General features: G+C 40.3%; 1 protein-coding gene across 26 annotated transcripts in view; it reads right to left on the bottom strand.

Moving 5' to 3' along the window:
* Positions 1-1,205: 1,205 nt before the first annotated feature.
* Positions 1,206-26,986, bottom strand: part of MRPS27 (mitochondrial ribosomal protein S27) — a 106,670-nt gene continuing 80,889 nt past the window's right edge. For 13 of the 26 annotated variants that reach the window (XM_055253805.2, XM_055253804.2, XM_055253806.2 and 10 more), the window contains 7 exons: positions 24,826-24,940; positions 20,475-20,553; positions 18,775-18,890; positions 14,305-14,407; positions 12,038-12,180; positions 5,569-5,736; positions 1,206-2,818 (listed from right to left, as the gene is read on the bottom strand). In XM_055253805.2, coding sequence (XP_055109780.1) covers positions 2,579-2,818; positions 5,569-5,736; positions 12,038-12,180; positions 14,305-14,407; positions 18,775-18,890; positions 20,475-20,553; positions 24,826-24,940 — 964 coding nt within the window. In that variant the 3' untranslated portion in view covers positions 1,206-2,578. Of the gene's footprint in view, positions 2,819-5,568; positions 5,803-12,037; positions 12,181-14,304; positions 14,408-18,774; positions 18,891-20,474; positions 20,554-24,825; positions 24,950-26,986 lie in introns of all 26 variants that reach the window. The other 13 variants (XM_063623205.1, XM_063623204.1, XM_063623202.1 and 10 more) reach the window with 2 other exon arrangements.

The following is a 26,986-nucleotide window of genomic DNA, read 5'->3' as shown; positions in this document are numbered from 1 at the left end:
GGATGTAGGTCGAAGGCTGGCAAGTGAGTCTGGATAAAGGGAGTGAGAGAAAATGAAGATGCTAATGAGAACATCGGGACGGCTGACCATGGGGCCCACACTGGAAGAGAAGCAGACTCTGGAGACCAAGAGTTGGGGTGATGGGGTAAAGGCTAAGGACTAGCAGGCGGGAAATTACAGAGCAAGCTGGTTCAGCAGCAGTCATGGTACGAGACAAGCCTGAGAGAGTGGGGACTTCAGGATCTAAGATCTCGGATTCGTGATGAGGCTGGAGGTTTGGCTGTGACTATGGCAGGTCAGCTGCAGAAGGTAATTTGTTACTGGGAGATGATCCAGTTGAAGTCACCTCCAGAGGCCAGGGCACCAAGAGCAGTTTCTCCATCCACATGGAAGAAATATGGAAGATGACATCAGGGAAAGGGACAAAGGACAACTGTATTGGGAAGAGCCAATTGTGAAGGAAGGCGGGAGAGTAGCCTATAGCTCAGGAGATAAGGACATGGGGAAAGGGCAGAATATTTGGAGGGGAAAGACTCCAAGAGTCCTGAGAAATGGGGCACAACTGTGGAAGGAATCCTGAAGAGGAGGGAACATGGAAATTCCTGTGGGACCACAGTACAGTGGCAGAAGTGGTCTCTTTTGGTGAAGAAGAGAAGTAAAGTGCATTGGGGCTGGAGGGGGAGGAAAAATGAAGGCAAAACGATGAGCCAAAGCCTTAACCAGATACTTGATGTCGTGACCATCATTAATTTACTGGGCAAAAGTTGCCCTTTTGTTTGTGTTGAATGTTCCTCTTAACGTAATAAGAGAGTGGCTGAAAAACTCCTGTCAATGGTAAACCACAATGTTGGAACTGACTTTTGGTCACGGCCCTCTACCTAAGTAAGAGATTCAGCAGCTTTGCTAGTCTAAAGGGCCCTGTGTTGGATCCTAACTGCAGTTCTATATGGAGGCCACAGGCAGGGAGAGGAGCAGCAGGAGAGCTGCTTGGTTTCATAAAATGGGGACACTGGTACCTCCCTCATGGGGCTGCTTGGGTTTTCAGCCTACAGTTAAGTCCTTAATAAATATTAGTGGTGGCAGTTATCATTATTATAATAAATCCCATAGTTTAATGGGGGAGGGTTTAAAGTACGCTCCACAAAATCATAGTAACAATAATGAGTCCCTCTCCCTCCTCCCTTTCTCCAAAGAGTACACTAACATGATCCCAGAACATTTATTTCCAGAGGTTTTTGACAGAAGAGCACAATCTTGAATAAAATTACACCACTGTACTTAAGGGCAACACTACATAGTAAGCAAAATCTGCCCTGACCCCTTTCACAGAAGAGAAACTTCAGAAAGGAATTTTCCATCTCCTGACAGTTTTACAACATTCATACCTCTGATGCACTTCAAGCCCCAACCCATTTCTCCTTTTCTAACTTCAACAGAAATGTGTGTTCACAAGTTGTGTGCGCGCGCATGTGTGCCTCTGTGTATGCAAAAAAGGCTCATTTTAACTACTTGATAAATGAGCTGAGACGATGTTTTGGAAAAAAAAAATTGGAAAAAAAAATGTTACCACAACACGATGGAGTAGCCAATCCAAAAGGCTTCATGCTAGAGCTAGCTTTCTCCTCAAAAACTTACATCCTAAAAATGTCCCTATGGGTGCCTAAAAATGGAAATCCAGTGAGTTCATGGCCTTGAGTTCACTCCTGTCCTGAATTTCTCCCAGTGCAGGTCCAGAAGGGCGAGATGTGGCAGAAAGGAGAATGTGGGAATGTGTGAGTATCCCACAGCGAGCTCACAGTGCAGCTTGCACTCAGAAAGGAGACTCAGGGACACAAGGTCTCAGGATGCACAGTTCACCTTGGCCTCATGTACCTGGGCTGGGGAGAGGGAGACCATTCAAAAGCCTGTGCTTGGCCAGGCGCGGTGGCTCACGCCTATCATCCCAGCACTTTGGGAGGCTGAGGCGGGCAGATCACTTGAGGTCAAGAGGTTGAGACCAGCCTGACTGACATGGTGAAACCCCGTCTCTACTAAAAATACAAAAATTAGCCAGGTGTGGTGGTACGCACCTGTAATCCCACCTACTCGGGAGGCTGAGGCAGGAGAATTGCTTGAACCTGGGAGTCGGAGGTTGCAGTGAGCCAAGATCGCGCCACTGCACTCCAGCCTGGGTGACAGAATGAGACTGTCTCAAAAAACAAAAACAACAAAAAACAAAAGCCTGTGCTTCAACCTGACTCTTCAGCCTTGGTTTCTCCCAGTACCGTCATTGGGTCTTAGGAACTTTAATGCTCATAACTAATCCCTGTGCCCCAAGAACTCCATCATGAGCCTCAAGGTCCTCCTTAAGGTATTCAGCTGGTGACTTCAGTCTGACCACTAGCCACCTGCATAGTTCCACAGCCCTTCTTGGGATCTCGATGGGCAGTCATGGTGCCTTGCCATGTAGGGCACATAGCCTGCTTTAAGAAAAGAAGATGGGTAGAGGAAGCTGAGGCTGTTGTCCAGGCCACTGCTGAGTCCTGGCATGGGGTTGAGTGAAGTTCTTGTGAGAGAGGTGGGGCCCTGGGGGACCCTATTAGGCAGATGCCTTTGCTGCTTTCTGAGCCTGGTACTCCTGCTTCGCTTGCTCCCTCTGCTGCTGTTCTCTCTGGATCAACTGTACACGGTCTAGATGCCACTGCTGCAGATTCTGCTCATAGGTGGTGATGTCCTCTGTTTCACAGGTGGAGAGATTTTCCTTGACAAGCTGGGTGGTCAGACTTAAAAGACTTTCTGACTCAATTTTGCCCAGAGCCTGAAGCTTAGAATGTAAGGCCTGTTGGTAACAATGGGAAAAATGAGAAGAAAGGTAGAGAAGTGAGAGAAAGATACAAAGAGGAAAAACTAGCCCTGAGTGACTGACTTTAGATTTGAACAAAAGTTTGCTGACTCGTAGTTTAGTCCTCATTCTAGTGTCCCAGAATGAAGTCACCTGCAAAATAACCACACATTTTGCTGGTAGAAAAAAACCATTTTGTTGGGAAATGGACATGCTGCCTTTCGTCCAGGTGCTGTTAGCTTTTGTTTTTTTTTTTCAGCTCGGCAATTTTGCTAAGATGCACCACATGTGATTTCTCCCCTTTCACTCACGAACAGTAAATGGAACTCCATATGCTGTGTCTCCCTGTGTAATTTCTTGTTTTAAACCACAAAGATGGCCAGCCTCTAACAAATCTATGTTTCCACCCTGACCTAACCAAACCAAGCAGCAAACTCCAAGAATAAGAATTCTAATATGCAAACAAAATGGCAGAGGCATCTGATAACTGGATCAAGCCCAACCATACATGTGCCTTCAGAATAACTGAAACAAGTATTTGTCTTTCTGGCATTCCTCTCAACAGATGGAAATCAGTTCAAGGAATAGCTCCCCTGAGTGTCTGCACCGTTAGAAGGGTCCACCTGCTGTGCTCCACTGCACTGGGTCTTAGGAACTCTAAGACTGCAGGTCAGTCTTTACGTATTGCCTGCTTACAGCTCCATCTGAAATGGCAGCTTGGTTTGGTTGGTGTTGTGTTCCTGGAGAATTAAGTATTAAAAACATTAATCTATTTAAGTACTTTAAGATGTACTCTCTCATTAGAGAGAGGGCCACTTACGGGGCCAGCTATAGCTTATATCACACATCCCCATGTTCCACTAACAAATGCCACTCATTGGCACAGGAAAGGAGGCTTGCTTAACAGGACTGGGGGTGGGCAGGGTGCCTAGGCTCCAGGAGGGGCCAGATGCATAGTGTGAGAGTCAATCATATAAAAATGGCTCCCAAACAAATGACCTCTGACTAATAAAAATCAGGCAACAGGAAGAAAAGGAAATGTAAAACGAAAGTGATCTCTCTCTGATAACGCTCTCCATGTGGGGTTCAAGGCCAACAAGACAGCTTGGGACACCAGAATGAGGACTAAACTACGAGTTGGCAAACTTTTTTTTTTTTTTATTTTTTTTTTATTTTTTCCATCTTAACAAACCCTTGTGTCGAGGGCTGACTTTCAATAGATCGCAGCGAGGGAGCTGCTCTGCTACGTACGAAACCCCGACCCAGAAGCAGGTCGTCTACGAATGGTTTAGCGCCAGGTTCCCCACGAACATGCGTTGCGTGACGGGCGAGGGGGCGGCCGCCTTTCCGGCCGCGCCCCGAGTTGGCAAACTTTTGTTCAAATCTAAAGTCAGTCACTCTGGGCTAGTTTTTCTCAGCTTTGCTGTCTCTAACATGAGAAAGGTAGTCTCTAGCATCCAGAGCTCTCGCGAGGAGAAATGCACTGGTGCCCAACATGCAGTTAGTAGTCAATAAATACTTGCCTTTTTAAAATTTTCATAAAAATACATTTGTAGAGTAGTGAGGGCTGAGAACTTAATGCAGGCACAGGTTTCTATTCTCTGGGGCAAAGTATATAAGAAACAAGAGAAGGAAGTTTTAATTTTTAAGAATGGTGTGGCAACCTTGGTCAATGTGAATGCAATGAATCACAATATATGGGCCTAAGGAGATTTTTTTCTTTAGCCTTTCTAAATACACAAGGTTAAGCAAAGAGCCTGAAGGGGCAGGCATGCAAATTCTCATCCCAGCTATACTGCCAGTTCTCTGGGTACCTTGGGAATATTGATTAATCTTTCTTCCTCAGTTTCAAATTATAAGAGGGATGTTGAGTAATGACTTTATAGAAGTACTGGGAGAAATTGCTGCTAAAAATACAACAGCCTTCCCCTTACAACACTGGGAATTAGGTTCTAATTACTGAAAAGATTTAAACATAATAATCTAGCAAAGTTTACATATTATCAGTACCAAAATGACCAAAGTCACACAAAATAAGTGGGAAAGTTTTTTTGCTGTACAAAGAATTCCCATTCTGACAGCATTTTTTTCCCCCTTTGCACTAGACAAGAATCAAAGCAGCTAAGAAGCCAAGAGTTCAAACACTGAACACGGTTCTTTCCTGACACTGATCACAGAGCATTTTGGGATGTACAGAGTTAGAAGCTACCAAAGGTAGCTTGAGTGCTCAGGGCTGTTCTGGAAAGAAACAGTGCAAACTGTTTATAGCTTCTACGCAGCACAAGAGAACAACACAAAGCTGCCAAAGATGAGCAAAGAAAGACACCCATGTCTTATCTCTACATACTCAAATGTGGCATTATAGTGTCTAACTGGGTTTTTAGGTTATCAAGCACATTTAATGCAAGATGGAGAAATGGCCAGATACTTTCCACCTGGGGTGGGAGTCAGGTTATGGCTATGAGGAGGCAAGCCGACAGGCGCATATCAGGAATGAGTGGGTAATGACATGCTACCTTAGTGAACAAAACTGTGACCGATTAGCTCAAGTACAAAAAGGGGCATAAAAATTCCACTGGTTTCTTTTAAGACTGCTTCCTGTGCAAAGCAATAAAAATGTAATTTTTGATGTCAGTTTTTAATGCCTCTTTGTGTGACACTGATGCAGAAAGAATGCTTGTCCATCACCACAGGAGAGAAGTGTGTTTTATGCACTGCTAAGAGAGACACATTCTGTTATGATTCACCTTAAATCGTTCCAGGTATTGAGGAAGCTTGGACTGCTCTGTTTCCTCGATGTCTAACTGCTCCACCAGTTTTTCTGACCCCTGGTTGTCTTCATCATTTTGGGACTGCTCCTCTGAAGCCCCATCAGCCGAAGTCAGAGCCTTCAGCACTGCATCCAGCACATCGAGCTGTGGAGCAGAAGGAGGGTCAGCAACTAAATGTTTTATGGCCCAAAAGCACATGGTGAAGAAAGGCTGGAGAAGGTGAAAGAAAGGAAGAATGAGCTCTAAAAGACTGAAAAGATTTCTCTTATAAAATTGTAGGAAATATAAATGGTTATATTTTTTCACATTATAAACACCCTATCAGATGGCATGGAAAACAGTACAAAACAAATAGAAATAAGCAAGCTAGCCTGGGTATGGTGGCTCATGCCTGTAATTTCAGCACTTTGGGAGGATGACGTGGAAGGATTGCTTGAGCCCAGGAGTTTGAGACCAGCCTGGGCAACATAGGGAGATTCCATCACTTAAAAAAAAAAAAAAAGCCAAGTATGGTGGTGCACCCCTGTGGTCTCAGCTACTCAGGAGGCTGAGGCAGGAAGATTGCTTGAGCCTGGGAGGTGGAGACTATAGTGAGCCATGATCACACCACTGCACTCCAGCCTGGGTGACATAGTGAGACCCTGTCTCAAAGACAAAACAACAAAATGCCAAATAAGCGAGCTACGAATTATTTGTATAAGTGAATCCGCACAATGGCAGCTAAGTTTGCTTTTAGTTAGCCAGACAGGAATCCAGGAATTATGCTTGATGGGCACTAAAGTACCTCCCACTTCCATGTCTTTCTTCCTCAGTCAGTTTGGATTTGGGACAAAGGGATAGACAATTACAGAACAGAATCAACCAAAGGCCATTTTAAGTGTATGTTAAAGCCTCTGGATGCAGGCAAGGGTCCCCCTCAGAGAAAGATTTTTGGCTCACATGGTATCTGTAAATTAAGGATCAGTGTAATCCACATAAGCTGCTGGCAAAGACCAGAGATGCATACATGAAATTCATTTGAATGAGGTGATTTCTGTGACTTAGGAAGTAAATTTAAAAATAGAGCATTTTTTGAATTTTGTCAAAGGCCTTTTCTGCATCTATTGAGATAATCATGTGGTTTTTGTCTTTGGTTCTGTTTATATGCTGGATTACATTTATTGATTTGCGTATGTTGAATCAGCCTTGCATCCCAGGGATGAAGCCCACTTGATTATGGTGGATAAGCTTTTTGATGTGCTGCTGGATTCGGTTTGCCAGTATTTTATTGAGGATTTTTGCATCAATGTTCATCAAGGATATTGGTCTGAAATTCTCTTTTTTGGTTATGTCTCTGCCAGGCTTTGGTATCAGGACGATGCTGGTTTCATAAAATGTGTTAGGGAGGATTCCCTCTTTTTCTATCGATTGGAATAGTTTCAGAAGGAATGGTACCAGTTCCTCCTTGTACCTCTGGTAGAATTCAGCTGTGAATCCATCAGGTCCTGGACTCTTTTTGGTTGGTAAACTATTGATTATTGCCACAATTTCAGAACCTGTTATTGATCTATTCAGAGATTCAACTTCTTCCTGATTTACTCTTGGGGGGGTGTATTTGTCAAGGAATTTATCCATTTCTTCTAGATTTTCTAGTTTATTTGCATAGAGGTGTTTGTAGTATTCTCTGATGGTAGACTGTATTTCTGTGGGATCGGTGGTGATATCCCCTTTTTCATTTTCTATTGCATCTATTTGATTCTTCTCTCTTTTCTTCTTTATTAGTCTTGCTAGCGGTCTATCAATTTTGTTGATCTTTTCAAAAAACCAGCTCCTGGATTCATTAATTTTTTGAAGGGTTTTTTGTGTCTCTATTTCCTTCAGTTCTGCTCTGATTTTAGTTATTTCTAGCCTTCTGCTAGCTTTTGAATGTGTTTGCTCTTGCTTTTCTAGTTCTTTTAATTGTGATGTTAGGGTGTCAATTTTGGATCTTTCCTGCTTTCTCTTGTGGGCATTTAGTGCTATAAATTTCCCTCTACACCCTTCATGCTAAAAACTCTCAATAAATTAGGTATTGATGGGACGTATCTCAAAATAATAAGAGCTATCTATGACAAACCCACAGCCAATATCATACTGAATGGGCAAAAACTGGAAGCATTCCCTCTGAAAACTGGCACAAGACACGGATGCCCTCTCTCACCGCTCCTATTCAACATAGTGCTGGAAGTTCTGGTCAGAGCAATCAGGCAGGAGAAGGAAATAAAGGGTATTCAATTAGGAAAAGAGAAAGTCAAATTGTCCCTGTTTGCAGATGACATGATTGTATATCTAGAAAACTCCACTGTCTCAGCCCAAAATCTCCTTAAGGTGATTAGCAACTTCAGCAAAGTCTCAGGATACAAAATCAATGTACAAAAATCACAAGCATTCTTGTACACCAATCACAAACAGAGAGCCAAATCATGAGTGAACTCCCATTCACAATTGCTTCAAAGAGAATAAAATACCTAGGAATCCAACTTACAAGGGATGTGAAGGACCTCTTCAAGGAGAACTACAAACCACTGCTCAATGAAATAAAAGAGGATACAAACAAATGGAAGAACATTCCATGCTCATGGGTTGGAAGAATCAATATTGTGAAAATGGCCATACTGCCCAAGGTAATTTATAGATTCAATGCCATCCCCATCAAGCTACCAATGACTTTCTTCACAGAATTGGAAAAAACTACTTTAAAGTTCATATGGAACCAAAAAAGAGCCCGCATCACCAAGTCAATCCTAAGCCAAAAGAACAAAGCTGGAGGCATCACGCTACCTGACTTCAAACTATAATACAAGGCTACAGTAACCAAAACAGCATGGTACTGGTACCACAACAGAGACATAGATCAATGGAACAGAACAGAGCCCTCAGAAATGATGCCGCATATCTACAACTATCTGATCTTTGACAAACCTGACAAAAACAAGAAATGGGGAAAGGATTCCCTATTTAATAAATGGTGCTGGGAAAACTGGCTAGCCATATGTAGAAAGCTGAAACTGGATCCCTTCCTTACACCTTATACAAAAATTAATTCAAGATGGATTAAAGACTTATATGTTAGACCTAAAACCATTAAAATCCTACAAGAAAACCTAGGCAATACCATTCAGGACATAGGCGTGGGCAAGGACTTCATGTCTAAAACACCAAAAGCAATGGCAACAAAAGCCAAAATTGACAAATGGGATCTCATTAAACTAAAGAGCTTCTGCACAGCAAAAGAAACTACCATCAGAGTGAACAGGCAACCTACAGAATGGGAGAAAATTTTTGCAACCTACTCATCTGACAAAGGGCTAATATCCAGAATCTACAATGAACTCAAACAAATTTACAAGAAAAAAACAAACAACCCCATCAAAAAGCGGGCAAAGGACATGAACAGACACTTCTCAAAAGAAGACATTTATGCAGCCAAAAAACACATGAAGAAATGCTCATCATCACTGGCCATCAGAGAAATGCAAATCAAAACCACAGTGAGATACCATCTCACACCAGTTAGAATGGCCATCATTAAAAAATCAGGAAACAACAGGTGCTGGAGAGGATGTGGAGAAATAGTAACACTTTTACACTGTTGGTGGGACTGTAAACTAGTTCAACCATTGTGGAAGTCAGTGTGGCGATTCCTCAGGGATCTAGAACTAGAAATATCATTTGACCCAGCCATCCCGTTACTGGGTATATACCCAAAGGACTATAAATCATGCTGCTATAAAGACACATGCACACGTATGTTTATTGCGGCACTATTCACAATAGCAAAGAGTTGGAACCAACCCAGATGTCCAACAACGATAGACCGGATTAAGAAAATGTGGCACATATACACCATGGAATACTATGCAGCCATAAAAAATGATGAGTTCGTGTCCTTTGTAGGGACATGGATGAAACTGGAAAACATCATTCTCAGTAAACTATTGCAAGGACAAAAAACCAAACACAGCATGTTCTCACTCATAGGTGGGAATTGAACAATGAGAACTCATGGACACAGGAAGGGGAACATCACATTCCGGGGACTGTTGTGGGGTAGGGGGAGGGGGGAGGGACAGCATTAGGAGATATACCTAATGCTAAATGACGAGTTAATGGGTGCAGGAAATCAACATGGCACATGGATACATATGTAACAAACCTGCACATTGTGCACATGTACCCTAAAACCTAAAGTATAATAAAAAAAAAAAAATAGAGCATTTTTTGTTTTGACCCCTCTCCCCTCTACTTTCACTTTGAGGTATATCTCCCTTGACCCACAGAGGGCCTAATAATCAGAAATGGGATATTAACAACAGCAAGGCCAGTAGAAACACCTACCTGAAACCAATTAATCCTGTCCATGTCATATCAGAACAGAAATCCTAAAAATATGCCAAGGCCTTTTAATACCACTAATACATCACATCCAAACTGGACACATAGCACATTCTTGCTGACATGTGAACTCATTTTCTACTGTTAGAATGCAAAGAATGCGAATCTGGCTGAGATTGGAAGGCGTATTTCCCTGGCAAAGGATTTATGTATAATTTCGTGTTTTCAATCACCAGTACTGACTATAGCAGGGTTAAAACAAGTATAGTGAGAAATGTATATCCTTTGTTATAAACGTCTGGCAAAGAGCATAATAATTCACTAGACATAAGTATAAGGTGACAGGACAGACACCAGACCTGACCACCTCAGGAATGAAATGAAAGCCAAGGGATGAACCCTAGCAACCAGAGTCAAGAAAAAATAAATACATGGCTCTACGGTAACCTTTACTCCATGGTAACAAGACAATCAATGTCCTTCTCAGGCCTTACACTGGCTGTAAAAGCTGTTTGGACAGGAGCAGACACTGCAGCTGCCTGTGGGGTGTAAGGCACATCATGTCTCCTGGAGTTCCAGCAACCCCATACCGTCAAGGGTCCTAGGTGACCAAGAGGCATGAGCTTTGGGGCTGGTGGGAGAGTAGCGTTCTCGTCCTGGTAAAGTGAACACCTTAGAACTTTGAAAGAAACATCTACCGAGATCTCATCAGCATGACACATTCACACAGAATGGTTTAAGATGGTTCCATCTCTGGTCCCCAGATTCATTTCTTGAGGACTTTTATGGGGAAAAAAGCTATGTAGTCTCTCAGGACTACATGGGGTTACAAATGGGAGAAAATTCGCAACCTACTCATCTGACAAAGGGCTAATATCCAGAATCTACAATGAACTCAAACAAATTTACAAGAAAAAAACAACCCCATCAAAAAGTGGGCAAAGGACATGAACAGACACTTCTCAAAAGAAGACATTTATGCAGCCAAAAAACATATGAAAAAATGCTCATCATCACTGGCCATCAGAGAAATGCAAATCAAAACCACAATGAGATATCATCTCACACCAGTTAGAATGGCCATCATTAAAAAGTCAGGAAACAACAGGTGCTGGAGAGGATGTGGAGAAATAGGAACACTTTTACACTGTTGGTGGGACTGTAAACTAGTTCAACCATTGTGGAAGTCAGTGTGGCGATTCCTCAGGGATCTAGAACTAGAAATATCATTTGACCCAGCCATCCCATTACTGGGTATACACCCAAAGGACTATAAATCATGCTGCTATAAAGACACATGCACACGTATGTTTATTGCGGCACTATTCACAATAGCAAAGAGTTGGAACCAACCCAAATGTCCAACAATGATAGACTGGATTAAGAAAATGTGGCACATATACACCATGGAATACTATGCAGCCATAAAAAATGATGAGTTCATGTCCTTTGTAGGGACATGGATGAAACTGGAAACCATCATTCTCAGTAAACTATCGCAAGGACAAAAAAACAAAACACAGCATGTTCTCACTCATAGGTGGGAATTGAACAATGAGAACACATGGACACAGGAAGGGGAACATCACACTCCAGGGACTGTTGTGGGGTGGGGGGAGGGGGGAGGGACAGCTTTAGGAAGATTTACCTAATGCTAAATGACGAGTTAATGGGTGCAGCACACTAACATGGCACATGGATACATATGTAACAAACCTGCACATTGTGCACATGTACCCTAAAACTCAAAGTATAATAATAATAATTAAAAAAAAAGAAAAAAAATGAAATTTTACCCTCTCTTCAGTTCCCACTGAGATTTTTTTTTTTTGGTAAAGGAGGTGAGGGACGAGGCAGTGGAATAGTTTTTTTTTCCTAGACAATGAACTATAAATCAATGTTAATATTTTCTAGTGCCTTTGGTCAGGAGCATTGAAAATGTTTGTGGTTTTGCATTTTTTCAACTGGATAAGTACCTATTCTACAGAAATATAGAAAGTAGGGGTAGCAGAAAGACAATGAAAACAAATTTAAAGCTCAGGTTATGGGAAACAGATGGCTAAATCTCACGCCTTGGAGCTGAAGAACATACCGCTTCTCTACACAGCTTTATGTCTTCTGGCGAGGCAGCCACTTTCTCCATCACTTGAAGGGCTCTGTCAAGGTAGCCTGGTGTCCATATCAGAGGCATGTTGTGGTACACAGCCCACAGCCCTTGCTGCAACTCCACCTTCCCTGTGGCCAAAAAGAACAATAAAGAATGCTCAGCCATGTCTTCCTACCATTTCTAGGACTGAAGACCTGAAGGCCCAAGTGAATGTTCACCTGGCAGCTCTAGAAATAGAGAAGGATCATTTTAAATCTGTACCAAGAGACTCATCTCATCCGGTGACACTTCAGATGGATAATGATGAATGTGGTAAAATTCACTGTATCCATTTTGTAATGCAAAATTACATGAACTTGCTTTTCTTCTTTCTCATTTGGGCTGGTGGATATTTTCATGAGGATGTATATATAAACCACTGGGCTGAGGACAATTGAGAGGCTGACATATATGGCTCCAGGTAAGGATACCCTTAAAAAACAAGTCAACTGAGATACAATTTTTGTTTCAAGAACAAAATCTTCCCCAGAAAAAGAAATCTCACAACTTTCCTACTGTGAAAATTTTGTCAACATCCGACAACCTTCCCTGCTAGGAAATATTTGTCATTTTTTGAAATCCTTCAAAACACCCAATCCTTATGAAACAAACCCCTCATCTTTCCCTTCTTTCCTTTGAGTTTCATCAGTTTTAAAATCACAGAGTTCTCATGATCTTTTCGGATCTCTGGACATGAATGTTTCTCTGGGTACCTCAAGCCATCACACCTGGAGTTCAAGATGTGGACTCTAGACAGCAGGGTCTTCTGGTAGGGAGATGGCTGTCTGCATTCCTGTGGCACAGAACCTATCTGCACTAATGACCAAAGTCACCTTGAGCTGCCCAGTCTTAAATCCACCTTCTTTTATCTTTCCTGGGAAGGAGGATTTGGGAAAGCCAGAGTAGGACACAAACAGACAAAGCTTATCAGGCGACAGCTAATTTTAGACCTTTAAGGTGCTTGGGGCTGGACTGCAGTTACATTCTGGGCAGCTGCTTCCATCAGGGTTGAGTGAGGCTGCATGGCAAATGACACAATGAGAGCAAAGAGCTTCTGATCTGATGGCTGCCATCACAAAGAACCAGGGCCTCTGCTCACAAACCATAACAAAGTACGTATTCTTTGCCCTGTCACTTCTGACCAATTCAGGCTGTATGACAGTCCTGAATGCTAATCTGAAAGCAAAGGAAAATACATGTAAGTCAACATCAAAAGTAGGTGGCAAATAAGGAAAAAATGATTTTTAAAAAGAGTGGTCAACTCCTTTGTTAGTCTGATAGACAGTCAATAAACTCTGAAGTTCCTCTGAGTTATTATATCAGAATCAGCACCAAGAATAACACATTACATTCTGTTGGCAAAGATTAACTTCAAAAGCAGTCAAACTGCTATAACTTTATGATTTTTTAAAAAAAAAGGTAAGCAGAAGCAATGTATAATTGAGAGATGCCTAACAACTTAAGAGACGATGGGAGAGTAAGGAAATAACATAAATTTAATAAACCTCTGTAAATCAGGACAATGTTACATTGAGGTTGAATCTTATTTGCCCAGATTCCACACAACCCAGGTTCCGAGGCCACTCTTCAGAAGGCTTTGTCCTCTTAACCTGTCTGATTTTCCATGCAATCAGGGCACAAGAGGAAAGCCACCATTGCACCTCCTGGTGCAATCACATGGTACCCATGAACCACTCCGCTTTTCCTGAAGTGCTACTACTTGTGCTCTTAGTTTATCTTCCCTTACCTGAAAACAATACCAAAGATACAAGTTCAACTCTAACTCTTAATTTCTTACCTTCTGGACTTTAGATCTAAAGAGACAGAAAGATCTTTGTTAATACCAGAAAAGATTCTACAGGCTAGTCTCCCTAAACAGGGCCAGAACATCCCTTTCTTTATTTCTTCAGACTGATTACCACTGAATATTATTACCTATATTATAGGTAAGAGTTTATTGACTCTTAGACAGAGTTTATTGACTGTCTAAGCAGAACTAGTTCTTGCTTTGCCAGTGATGGCAGGTTTTAAGAACCCTCTTTACTCTCTTATGGAGTAACTGTAAGGCCACCAAGGTCTATTTTTATGTCTAAAAACGAAGGCTAATTGGATTTCACTGGTAAATTTAAATCAAATTACAATTTTATTATGAACTGGAAGAATGCAACAATTCTGACAATAAAGAACAGTATTTGTAAGAATCATTAGCTTACCAAGAAGTGCATAGCCATACAACTGGGAACTGAAACCCACTGAATTCTTTTGTTTTAGGCCTGGAAGCAATAGGGATGCACCAAAGTTCCTCTCCTCTTCCCACTGCAACAGAATATACCAGATCATGATCCATCTAAGCAATGAGTACTTTATACAAAAATGTGACTTTTAATGACATGAGGAAAAGAACATGTTACAGCAGTAAGTAAACAAAGAAGAAGAACAAAGCTATATATACATTATGATCCTAATTTGGGGATTAAAAGGTACTTATGTCAAAGAAAAATATAGGAAAGAAATACCCTATATGTTAATAGATTTTTGGGCAGTGAAATTATGAGAAATTTTGGTTTTATTACGTGTATATCTTATTATTTTCCAAATATTTGGCAATGAATAAGCATTTCTTTTACAATCAGAAAAGCAAAACAAAACAAAAATAAAGAGTACACTTTAAACCAACACTCGAGACAATCAATAGATTCAACATGCTGTCAGCCCCACAATCACTCATACTGTTGTGGCCTGATGGAACAAGCTTTTGAATTTTAAACAATTTAGCAATGATAAGACTTCTCCTTCAGAGTGTTAGAATAAATACCACTATTAAATTGCTTTTAGATAGATTTGTGCCTCTCAAAAACAAATTAGGCAATCAGAAACAGTGATCGTTTCTTTCAGCTCAGGGTGCAAAATAACGCTTTAATGAAAGTGAAGTCTTTAGAGACATGGGGGAAACAAAGGGCAAAAACACAAGCATTGCTAAATCTGCTGCAGACTAGTAACAACGATGACTGGAGGACTTCCTGGCAATGTGGCCAGGGGAGAGCCTTGGCAACTCCCCAGTGGGATCTGTGATTTTCTTGGTGCCACATGAGTACACACTGGACAGAGCTGGAGCCCTAACTCTGGCTTCAAAACATAGAACACTAAGCTTAGGTTGCCCTGCACTCGTCTCTGCATCAAGAGATTAGGGAGGAAGCAGAGAATGAATAATGTCTGCAGGCTGCAGTTACAGCCACGGGCAAGTGAGGCACCCCAGATGTTCATAGGCACCCAAACCTCTTTACTGTGAGTAGGCTTTGTGCAATACAAGTGTCATTTCTTGAGGCTGCTCTCCAGTCTTTGAGAAAAGCAAAGACCTCAGAAGAAAAACAACACCCCCCAAGCACTTCTGCAGCACAGGTAAATAAAAGAGCTGGTAATTAAAAACCAGGTCATTTTACTTTCAAAAGGAAACCACTCTAAGAAGTTTGATTTTCTTTTTTTTTTTTTTTTTTTTTTTGAGACAGAGTCTCGCTCTGTCGCCCGGGCTGGAGTGCAGTGGCGCAATCTCGGCTCACTGCAAGCTCCGCCTCCCGAGTTCACGCCATTCTCCTGCCTCAGCCTCCGAGTAGCTGGGACTACAGGCGCCCGCCACCGCGCCCGGCTAATTTTTTGTATTTTTTAGTAGAGACGGGGTTTCACCGTGGTCTCGATCTCCTGACCTCGTGATCCGCTCGCCTCGGCCTCCCAAAGTGCTGGGAGAAGTTTGATTTTCCCCACCTAAAACTGCATGAAAAGTAGGGCCAGCGAATAATAAATAAGGAGCCTTACAAATATTTTTTCCCCCCGTAGGGAAAAACAGGAGCCACAGTATCGGGCTGTAGTAGGGGTTAAAGCCAAATGAACACTAAAATATCTAAGCACTAGATACCTTTGATGTGTTAGGAGTTGAGCAAGGGTGGTGACAGTGACTGGCATCGTGATTCTTCCAAAGGAATTCAAAAAAGAAGAATGAAAACAAACCAATGACCGTCTTAGAAATTTTCTGATCATTGTCTGGGACTGCTGGAACTACTGCTGCTTATATGAAGCTATTCATGTGTCAACATAAATTAACAGATTATCTCCCAAGCCTTTAGTTTCTTTTCTTTTCTTTTTTTCTCTTTGGAGACAGGGTGTTGCCCTACTGCCCAGGCTGGAATGCAGTGGCGTGATCACAGCTCACTGTAACCTCAAACTTATGGGATCAAGGGATCCTCCCAACTCAGCCTCCTGAGTAGCTAGGACTATAGGCATGTGCCACCATGCCTGGTTAATATTTTTTTTATTTTCAATTTTTGTAGAGATGAGGCCTAGCCTGGTCTCAAACTCCTGGCCTTAAGCAATCCTCTTGTCTTGGCCTCTCAAAGTACTAAGATTACAGGCATGAGCCACTGCTCCTGGCCCAAGCCTTTAATTTCTATTGTAGACACTGTAATGGACTAATTCAGGTGTTGTTTCATCAATGCCCTCAAAGTTTTTCCATTTTATGCTTTGCCTCTTCCATTAATACAAAGCAAATCCTCATTCTCCCAACTTCCCCGCTTTATTCTCCACTTCATAGCTAGGCGTCTTAAAAGAGTTGTCTATACCTCTAATCATTCTACAATCCATTCCAATTTGGTTTCCTGCTCCATTACTCATATGGAAACAAAGGTTACGATTTAGTGCCTCCCATGCCACTAATGCATTTAATGAACTTTTTTTAATTCCTCATTTTACCCTACCCCTTTGGAAGCATTCTACATAGTAGACCATCTCTTCCTGTGGATTCTGTGGTCCAACACATTCCTGATTTCCCTTCTTTTTGCTTTCTGGCTCATTTGCAAACATTTACACATGGATGTATAAGTCTCCAAAATTGTATCTCCAGTCCAGATCTTTCCATTAAGCCCCCAGTTCCTTGGTGAAATCTCGTGACTGTCTCAAATGAATTTCAAAATGCAACATGTTCAGAGCCACATTAATGACTTTTCTCATAACATCCAGTCTTTTCCCAAAGTTCCCTTTTGCAAACAACACATGGAACCCCTTCCATCCAGACATATGAGTCAGAAACTGAGGAGAGAATATGTGACCCCTGCTTTCCTGCCTCATCTTGTTATTTACCTTCCAAATATGCTCATTGGCTACTCTCTAACTGCATCATATCCTGGTCTCTATGCTACCATTATCCCTTGCTCAGATTCATGGTAGTCTCTCAGATGGTCTGACCATAGCCATCCTTGCCCTGCTCTGATAGCTTATCCACAGTACAGCCAGAAGGACCTTATCAAAACACAGATTGGATTATTATATGCCCTCTGCTTCTAACTTTTCAAGGGCTTCTCACTATTTTTAGAATGAACACAAAATGGCTTAGTATGGCCTACATTCTCCAACCCTATCTCACCCCATGTCCTCCCTACCATTTTCTGTTGTAACTACATTGACTATCTTCTTCCAGCCCATTTCTGCTCACTAAGTTTTCTGCCACAGGACATTTGCACATGAAATTTCCTCTTTATGGACTGTTCTTCCCCTCCTTAGCCAGTTAATTACCAGTCATCCTTCAATAGTAACCTAAGAAGTATTTCCTTAAGGAAGCCCTTCCTAACCAATTTAAGTTTAAAATACAGAGAAAACTCCCTATAATATAGTCTTTTCATAGATTTCTCCTTTGCAGTGTTCATTATAGTCATAGTTTTATATCTGTGTGATTGTTTTGTTTAAACATCTGTGTTCTTCCTAAATCGTAAGCAGAAAATGTTTGCTCACCATTATATAACTAGCACTTGCCAATGTATGGAATTTGTATGTGTTCAATATAGTATATTTAATGAATTAATAATGAATGTGGGGTATATCATAAGACTATGACACTCATCTTAGAAAGGCATAACATGCCATCTACTCTTCAGAATGTGGGCTGGACTAAATGACCTCTTCAGTTCCTACCCAAACTGGGATTTTTTGATGTTTACAATTGAGGTTAAGGGCAGATGGCAGAGGCAGACTGACTGGCTTTACCAGGTGGCTTCCTTACCTACTAGCTGGGGGGTTACTCTGTAACATCTCTAGGCCTCAGTCTCCTTATCTGCCTAGGGTTGTTGTGAGAATTAAATGTATTAATACATTTAAAACAAGAACATAGCCTGGTGTAAAGTAAGTGCTACTTAAAATATCAGTTATTGCTATTGTTATTCTTAGGACAACAATAAGCAATGATTAAATATGCGAACTTAAGACCTGAAACCAAAACTTGATATTCTAGACTTTCCAAAACGGAACTGCCCTAGAGAAACCTTAGGAAAATACTGATACAAATGAAACAATTAGTATTTAATATCCCAGGTAATGGTCAACGTTAGCTGCCTCAATGCCTCTTTGACATGCCATGTCCAGCTCTCAATGACTACCAATGACCCATTTCTGAATGTCTGAGGTGCACTCAGTCTAGCTCAAGTTTCAAAATATGCACAAGGACTTTCTTTTGAGATTCTCTCAAGTGGAAGAACCTCCAATTCCATTTGTTAGAAACCAGTAACCAAAATGTATACAATAAACACACATTCCTGGTTGTGCCTGGCCACTGAGCTGCAGACACCTTTTTCTAGCTTTTGAGAGCAAGCCCCTGCTTGCCTTTTCTAAAGTTCTTAATAACTGCTTTAGGGAAGATCACTTACACTGAAGTCTGTCTTCTTTGCCAGACAATGAAATAAAACATAGAGGGAGAGAAGTTGGGTGGAAGGCACTTCAAAGGCTTCTTGCATCATGACCTCAAAAACCACAGATAAAGCATCTAACAAGAAGATGAAAGTAAAAATGAGAGGAAATTAGTTGTAGGTAATATAACCAAATCTCTATTTAACCATAAACACTCTTAAAACGTGGGGCATGGTAAAAAAAAAAAAAAACAATGCAGAATTAAGAAGTAAAATATGCGGGCTCAGGCTCTGGCCCTAGTTCTTCCACAAACAAGGTTTTTCCTCAGCCTTTAGCTTCTATTTTACATACCAGAACGAACTAAATCAGGTTCTACTGCACCAACGTCCTGAAGGACATTAAATAAACCACTCATTTCTCTTGGCTTCCAGTATCATCATCATAATGATAAAATACTATTTGCTTCACCTACTTCAAGAGAATTTTGGACAGTTCAACCAGATAATACATATGAAAATGGCTCAAACTGTGATGCAAGTTTAAGGCATCATGTCTATCAGCTAGAAGAGCTAAGGCATAAAGGAGACACATATACTCTCAAGGTCACCCTGACAGGCAGAGCAGAGAGGCTGGTCTGACTGCCCTATTCTCTGCTCTGGTACCTTCTCACTGTTAAGGCAGAAGAGGACAAAAATGCTAAAGGAAACCCTAAATGTCAGGTGTTATTTCAAAGAAAGCAAAATAATGACTATAAAAAGGACAATAAGGCTCAGTTTAAAATACTTGTTGGAAGGGAATGAGAAATGCTCATTCATAAATTATAAGCCCCTGAGTATAACGTGTAACATAAAATACTTGTTTGCACATTAATGCTGGTCATTAAAGCCTGGAGAGCAGGCTTTAAGCAATTTTTATTTTCCCTTAATATTCTACAACATAGATGGAGGCCAAGAAAATCAAGTCAAACAATTTCCTTTCTGTAGTTATTTGGTGGTAAAGCAGAGAATATTAACAATGGCTTAAAATATAGTGCCTGTTCATATCACAAGTACAACAAATGTTTTTCACTTATTGAATTATTTTTTTAACCAGTTTTTACATATATTCATAACTACAAAATAGCACTGGTTTGCAGCTGTTGCTAGCCAGCTGGTTTTGCACATGTTGTCATGGTTCTGAATGAGGCCATAGGCATGAATTTCTATGTTCTTTTTGCAAATGGGGAAACTGAGATAGGCAGATCAGGTAGTCATCTAATAAGTCAGTAGAAAAATAAGAACCTGGAAGGGATTTTCTTTTACATAAACAAATAAGCCAGTAATATTTTAAAAGAGCATAGGCTAAATATTCAGTTGAAAAAAAAAATCTCATTTCTGTTAACTGTTCATTACTGAATCCAAAATTACACTTGAAAAATAAATTTACTTTATCCTTTATTTATATTCTGCATTTCAGTCAGTTTGGGAAGTGAAATTAGATTGGCCTATATAATTAACTTACTTTTCCTCTATAATCATTTATGTACTTTGATATTTTCTATCTTAACAAAAATAATGCTTTTAAAAATTTTGCATAAATGATAATCATCAAAACTTTTCTGACTAAAAGAGTAATGAAGAGATGTTATTAAGAAATAAAAAAGGGGAAGTTTCTACATTTGTACACCTCCCTTTGGGAGCTGGAAGCCCTATAAACACTGAATCTGGGCTTAATTTCTTACCTTTGTAATTTTCTTTCTTTATGAAAGAATCCATCAGTAAATTGAATGTAAAGTTATCTGGAAAAATTCCATATTGAACCTATAATGAAAATGAACATAACAAGAAAAAAAGAGAAAATTATCTAATTTAGTCTGTAATATATGCCTATATATTAGTCAGAATAAAACTTGCCACTATTAGCTTTAAAATATTTGACTATCATTTTACAGCATCTGTGACAGTGAAACAGAAGCCATGACTCATGAGGTTTGGTAACTGGAACTGTTGGTCAGGGTGAGAAAGTTGTGAGTGGGTGTCTGATATAAGACAACTGATATGTAAAAACTAAGGCTCCAATTCTAACACCTCATCATAGCTTAAAAAAAATAAAAGAAAAAAGAAAAAAAGAAACCCACACAACCCCCCTAACTGGTTCAGTGACTCTTTTTATAAAGTATGAATAACAATGCAAAAACAGACTCTCATGAGAAAGCAGACATTACATAGCATTTTCTGGTTCTTAGCCTGGCTTTTAAGGTCCCAAGAAATATGCCAACAAATATTTGCTACTAAGTTTCTAGAATGTTGTGTCATACAACTGAATACTTGAGAATTCAGATTTCTTTTTTTAGCATCAAAAAAATAATATATTTAGGAATTAAATTTTTTAAAAAATTATTATTATACTTTAAGTTTTAGGGTACATGTGCACAACGTGCAGGTTTGTTACATATGTATCCATGTGCCATGCTGGTGTGCTGCACCCATTAACTCGTCATTTAGCATTAGGTATATCTCCTAATGCTGTCCCTCCCCCCTCCCCCCACCCCACAACAGTCCCTGGTGTGTGATGTTCCCCTTCCTGTGTCCATGTGTTCTCATTGTTCAATTCCCACCTATGAGTGAGAACATGCTGTGTTTGGTTTTTTGTCCTTGCGATAGTTTGCTGAGAATGATGGTTTCCAGTTTCATCCATGTCCCCACAAAGGACATGAACGATAGACTGGATTAAGAAAATGTTGCACATATACACCACAGAATACTATGCAGCCATAAAAAATGATGAGAATTCAGATTTCTTAAAATGTAGACCCTTTAGCACCTGCAGGATGTCGACTTTCTTGGAGTGTTTTTAACAATATAGATTCCTATGTCTCAGACCTATAGAATCAGAATCTCCGGGAATTGGGCACAAAAACCTGAATTTTTAGTGAGCTTCTTGTAATTTTCATGCATACTCATTTTACTACCAATGATCCAGATTGTGGCTGCATTTTTATTTGTTTCAAATTCTTCAGGAATGTTAACCACCATTCCCCACAGGGCTCCATTCTTCCCTCTTGCAACCGGTAGAAACACCTGATGAGTTTTTCCAAACTATATCCATATCCCCTTGAGAGATTTTGATACGGTCCTAACCCCCAACTGTGAATCACCACTGAGCTGACTCACTGTTTCCAGGAGTTATATATAGTAGCCTCAAGTGTGCCGAAATGGAAAAATGTCTAAAAACGACTGTTTTAAAGGTTGTAGCTCATGGCCAGTATCTATATTTCTCAAAGCAGTCATCCAAATCAGTATTAATCCCTAGGGCAGGCTAAAAACCAAAATATTTTAGGATGACAAATCATTAAAGCTGAAAGGGATTTTAGAAATCAACTGGTCAGTGATTCTCAACCCAGGCTGTAAATGAGAATCAACTGAGAGCTTTAAAAAACAAACGAACAAACAAACAAACAAACAAGCAAGCAAACCCAATGAGGGATGAATAGGCAGGGACGAGGGATGATACTATAATGGTGGATACATGTCACCATACATGTGTCCAAACCCACAGGGTGTACAACATCAAGAGTGAACCCTAATGTAAACTAGGGCCTTTGGGTGACAAGGGTTTGTCAATATAAATTCATCAATTGTAATAAATGTACCACGCTGGGGCAGGATGTTGATTATGAGGAAGGCTATGCATGTGTTGGGGCAGGGAGTACATAGAAAATCTATGTACTTTCCACTCAGTTTTGCTGTTGAAGGAAACAAAAATATTTCTCCCCAAAATAATTGAGGATGTTAAGTTAAAGACACTGAAAATGCAGGGGAAGACTCTGCCATAGCCTCCAATTCCGTGATGGCAGCACATAAATCCTTCCTTCCTACAACAGCACTTGCTTCTGAGCCCAGAGAAGGCATCAGCAGGCACCAGAGGAATCTGAGAACAGATTTTACTATCTTCCCACATTTTCCCACCTTTTAAAGACTGGAACTTTTCCTTCCTTTGTCTTGTCACTGTATAGGATTTATGGCCCTTGGTTGAAATACTATTCAGCAAGGCCATAAGCCACTGCCTTGAGATAGAAATGCTTTTGAACTGAAGCCTTTCCTGTGTGATGAGTACAGCATGTGTTAATAAACTTCTGCTTGTTTTTCTTTTGTTAATCTGACTTTTGTTTTCAGCAAAGTGTCTCAACTAAGAACCTAAAAGGGAAAGAAAATAAATTATGTTTTCTCCCCTATACTGTGAACCTGAAACTGACAGAAAAATTTAAACTTATTAAAAAAATTTTTAAAATTCCAATGCCTGGGCCCCAGACAGATCAATTAAACCAGAATTTCAGGAGTAGAGGCAAATATCTACAATTTTTAAAAAGCTTCTTGGGTGACCCTAATGGGCAGCCAGAGTTGGAAATCACTGATTTACTACAACCCACTTGACTTAGAGTTGAAAAAACTAAGAGCTAGAAGAATACAGTTATTTGCCTAAAGTTAGCAGCAACCAGTGGAGCCTGTGGGGCTACAGCCTGGATCTTCTGATTTCTAGCTTGATGTTCTTTCCACTAAAAGACTCAAGAAGCAGCAAAAATTCTAGACTCTCCTAGTTTTGTTATCATAGGAATCTTTGAGTGTCATCTGTGACATTACACTCTGAACTGAAGAAAACAAGATTTAATCCATTCCTTCCTCTGGGCCTTCCATTTCCTCCTCTTGGGATTCAAGGCTGTCATCTTGATTGGACTTATCCAGGGACCTGGCTCAATCTTTTACTCGCTTCCTTACCTGGTTCCTCCCTTAACACACCCTATACCCCAGGAAAAAGGCAATGTATTACTGTTCAGACTTAGTCTTTATTTTCACCCAGATATACCTCTGGTAATACTGTTTCTGCCAGCCCATCTCCATGTGCAAGCATGCACCTTTTTGTGACCATCTTAAATGGTACCTCATGTCTCTTTTAATTATTTCCTTCCAGTCAGATTCTCTCATCTTAATTCTCCAAGTTGTTTTTACTCTTTTTCTTTTCTTTTTTGAGACAAGGTCTCATTCTGTTGCCTAGGCTGTAGTGCAGTGGCATCATCACAGCTCAGTGCGGTCTCCACCTCCTAGGCTCAGGTGATCCTCCTACTTGAGCCTCTAGAGTAGCTGGGACTAGAGGTCTCGAACTCCTGGGCTCATGTGATTCTCCTGTCTTGGCATCCCAAAGTGCTGGGATTACAGGCATGAGCCACGGTGCCTGGCCTTTACAAATATTCTTGTGTGGCACTTACATTTGCCTAATATTAGATTTGTAAGTAATCCTGCTTATCTGCCTTATTAAATTGTAAACTTCCTGAGGGCAAGAACAGAATATTGCTCATTTTTGTATCCACTATCAATAACCAATCCAATGTCTCACAAACAAACTGTATATAATATATATTAAGTTGAACTGGGCCCAACTCATGGAAATAAAACATTCTGCACAGAAGGGGACTCAAAAACAAAATCAGTATTCCTTTTCAGTGCTAACTTTCAGGGTCTAGTGACATTATAGACGTAATACCTTTACATAAATATCTTTACGGTTCAAACTAGTGTTTAGCTTCAGACTCACAATAATAACATTTTAACCTCTGTTCATTTTGTATTTACTGCATACAGTGGAATGTAAGTAAGACTCAACTCTTGGGTGGTGTAACAGTCAGAAAGATCCTAATCCTAGAGGGCTCTCAGGCTTGATGGGAGGAGTCAGGGAACTCAAAAGACATACGAGCAAACATGGTCTTGTTTTTCCCCTATACTTCACCAGAAGGAAACGGGCAAGAAATCTAAGGCTTAGCAACCAAGAATGAAATGACCACCACTGCAAAGTTCTTCCTTTTGCTTATACCTGTCCTTTTCTGAGTCACTGTATTTGGAAAAGTAGTAGCTACAGGATTTTTTTTTTAAATTTATTAATGAACTTACACCCAGCTCCATTCTGTTAATAAGAGTATTTGAGGCCAAATAATTTTTTAAAGTTATTTCTGGTGTTATTCTTTGCTGTACTATAGTAGGTACAAACACCATATCACCTAAACTCAGGAAAACAGGCTGCAGATCCATGGAACCACTCACCTTATTTACAAGGGTATATAAGGCTTTGTCTTGTGCATCATATTTTAGACACTGCCTAATCCAGGTGTGGATAGTCCAGTTTCTTAGGTACCAGCAGTTGGGGCTGTGTCGAAATCTAAATAAGCACAAGAAGAGAGAAAACTGGTGTTAACTGTTATAGGTTAAAACACATCTTCCATCGATAGGTCCTTCTCTTGGATACTGACAGAGTGCAATGTGACAGAAATTCATAAAAGTCAACAGTTGATAAAAACTTGAGAATGAAACTCATTAACCACAAAGTCTGAAAAGGTAAAGAGAAGGCAAACTAATAAATAACAAAAAATTTACAAAAATTGTATTCTTTATACCCCTTACTTCAACATCTCATTTTAATGGACTTATAAAAAATGATTTGAGGAAAATACTAATCATGGCATTATGTAAACAGATATTTCATTAGAAGAGATGTGAAGCTTAAGCTGAAACTTTGGAAGTTTAAAACAAACCAAGAAAATGAAAAATAGGATAGCACGGCAACTCTGTAGAGGAGAATCAGCTTTGAGTAACAGTGATATTTCCTGTGGCTCTTAGAAGAGACTGGGACACTCTTCACTGAATCAGAGGAAAAGAAATAAAAGTTGAGTAAAATTTAACATTCATGTCCTCCAAGATCCACAATCCCACACTGCCTTCTTCACAGTTCCATTGTAGCTCGTCAGTTTATCCCTTACTTCCTATAGCTCCCCACAGGGTTTTAAAGTCTGAAGCAGCCCAGGATGAGTTATATACAGTAACAGTATACCTACAAAGGAACAGTGCTTGGAAAGGAATTCCAAATGCTGCTTTTGCCTTACTTCACACACATTGCTAACACCTGGGATGGAAGCTGCTACTCCTAGTTCTTGGGGTTCATGATAAAAGACTGACTGGAGATTGAGCTGTGAGATGGGGGTGGAAAGGGCTCTGTAGTCCCTCTTTTTATTTATCTACTTTGATTAGGATGGACCCTCATATACTATACTATATCATGTTAGCTGAAATCCCCATGTTTTCCTTAATCATTCAGGAAGCAGGCCAATTGCTGGGCTCCACAAAAATCAAACTCTTTTCTTAAAAAGAAAAAGGTGAGACAAAAACCTAGTGCTAAAGGATTCCATGCCATATTTGAGAGTCAAGGGTACAGATGAATACTAGTGGCTTTTAGAGGCTGATTATTCAGTCTGCCTCCTGCTATTTCCTGCCATCTGCTATTGGGATAGTTTCCTCTGAACAGGTTCTCTGCCAAAGTACTAGTTAAGAAAAGGAGAGGAAGTGAGAAATAGTATTTAATATATGATATCTATTAGTGCTCTGGTGAGAGATTTGGCAAAAATAAGATCCAAAGATGTTTTATGGATTTAGGGTCTTCTGGGCAGGCTGATTCTCTTCAATATTTTAGGTTTTGCTAGAAAATGTCTCTCTCACTCTATTTTCCTCTACAAATTAGCCCCTTTAAAATCAGAAATAGAGAAATATGTCAAATTAGGTTTAGAATAAGAGTGACGTGGCCAGAGAAAGGCATTGTATAGGGGACCTAGATACTCAATCTTATAAGATCTTCTGCACAGAAATGAAACAAAATACACCTTTTAGTATTCCATGTTTTCCCTCATATTTGTTTTTTTTATTTTTATTTTTTGAGACAGGGTCTCACTGTCACCCAGGACGGAGTGCAGTGGTGCAATCCTAGCTCACTATAACCTCAAACTAACTCCTAGGCTCAAGCAATCCTTCCTCCTAAGCCTCCCGAGTAGCTGGGGGTATAGGTGCATGCCACTATGCTCAGCTTATTTTTTGTAGAAACAGGATCTCGCTGTGTTGCCCAGGCAACATTTTCAAATCAATAGTTTAGCTACTTGATTATTGTTTCTCTGAACAATCTGAGATTTAACATGAAATGACCAATTAAAAATGAGTTTTATTTTTTAAAGAAAAAAGTCAAGTGAAGTATCAGGTGTACTGCTTCAACGATGGTGACGCTTCCTCATCAGCCTGTAAGTTCCTGTGTCAGCAGAGACAGAGACTGACTTGCTCAATACTGATTCCTGTACTGACACAATTCTTGGCCCATAGGTTTTTCAGCTAATAAAAAAAAGAGCTTTAATCAACACTGGTATTAAATGCTGTTATGTCCCGATCA

This window comes from Symphalangus syndactylus, chromosome 18 (assembly GCF_028878055.3).
Source record: "Symphalangus syndactylus isolate Jambi chromosome 18, NHGRI_mSymSyn1-v2.1_pri, whole genome shotgun sequence".
NCBI classification, from domain to species: Eukaryota; Metazoa; Chordata; class Mammalia; order Primates; family Hylobatidae; genus Symphalangus; species Symphalangus syndactylus.
Note: the sequence above shows the minus strand (reverse complement) of the source record. Positions and strands in the feature narration are given on the sequence as shown.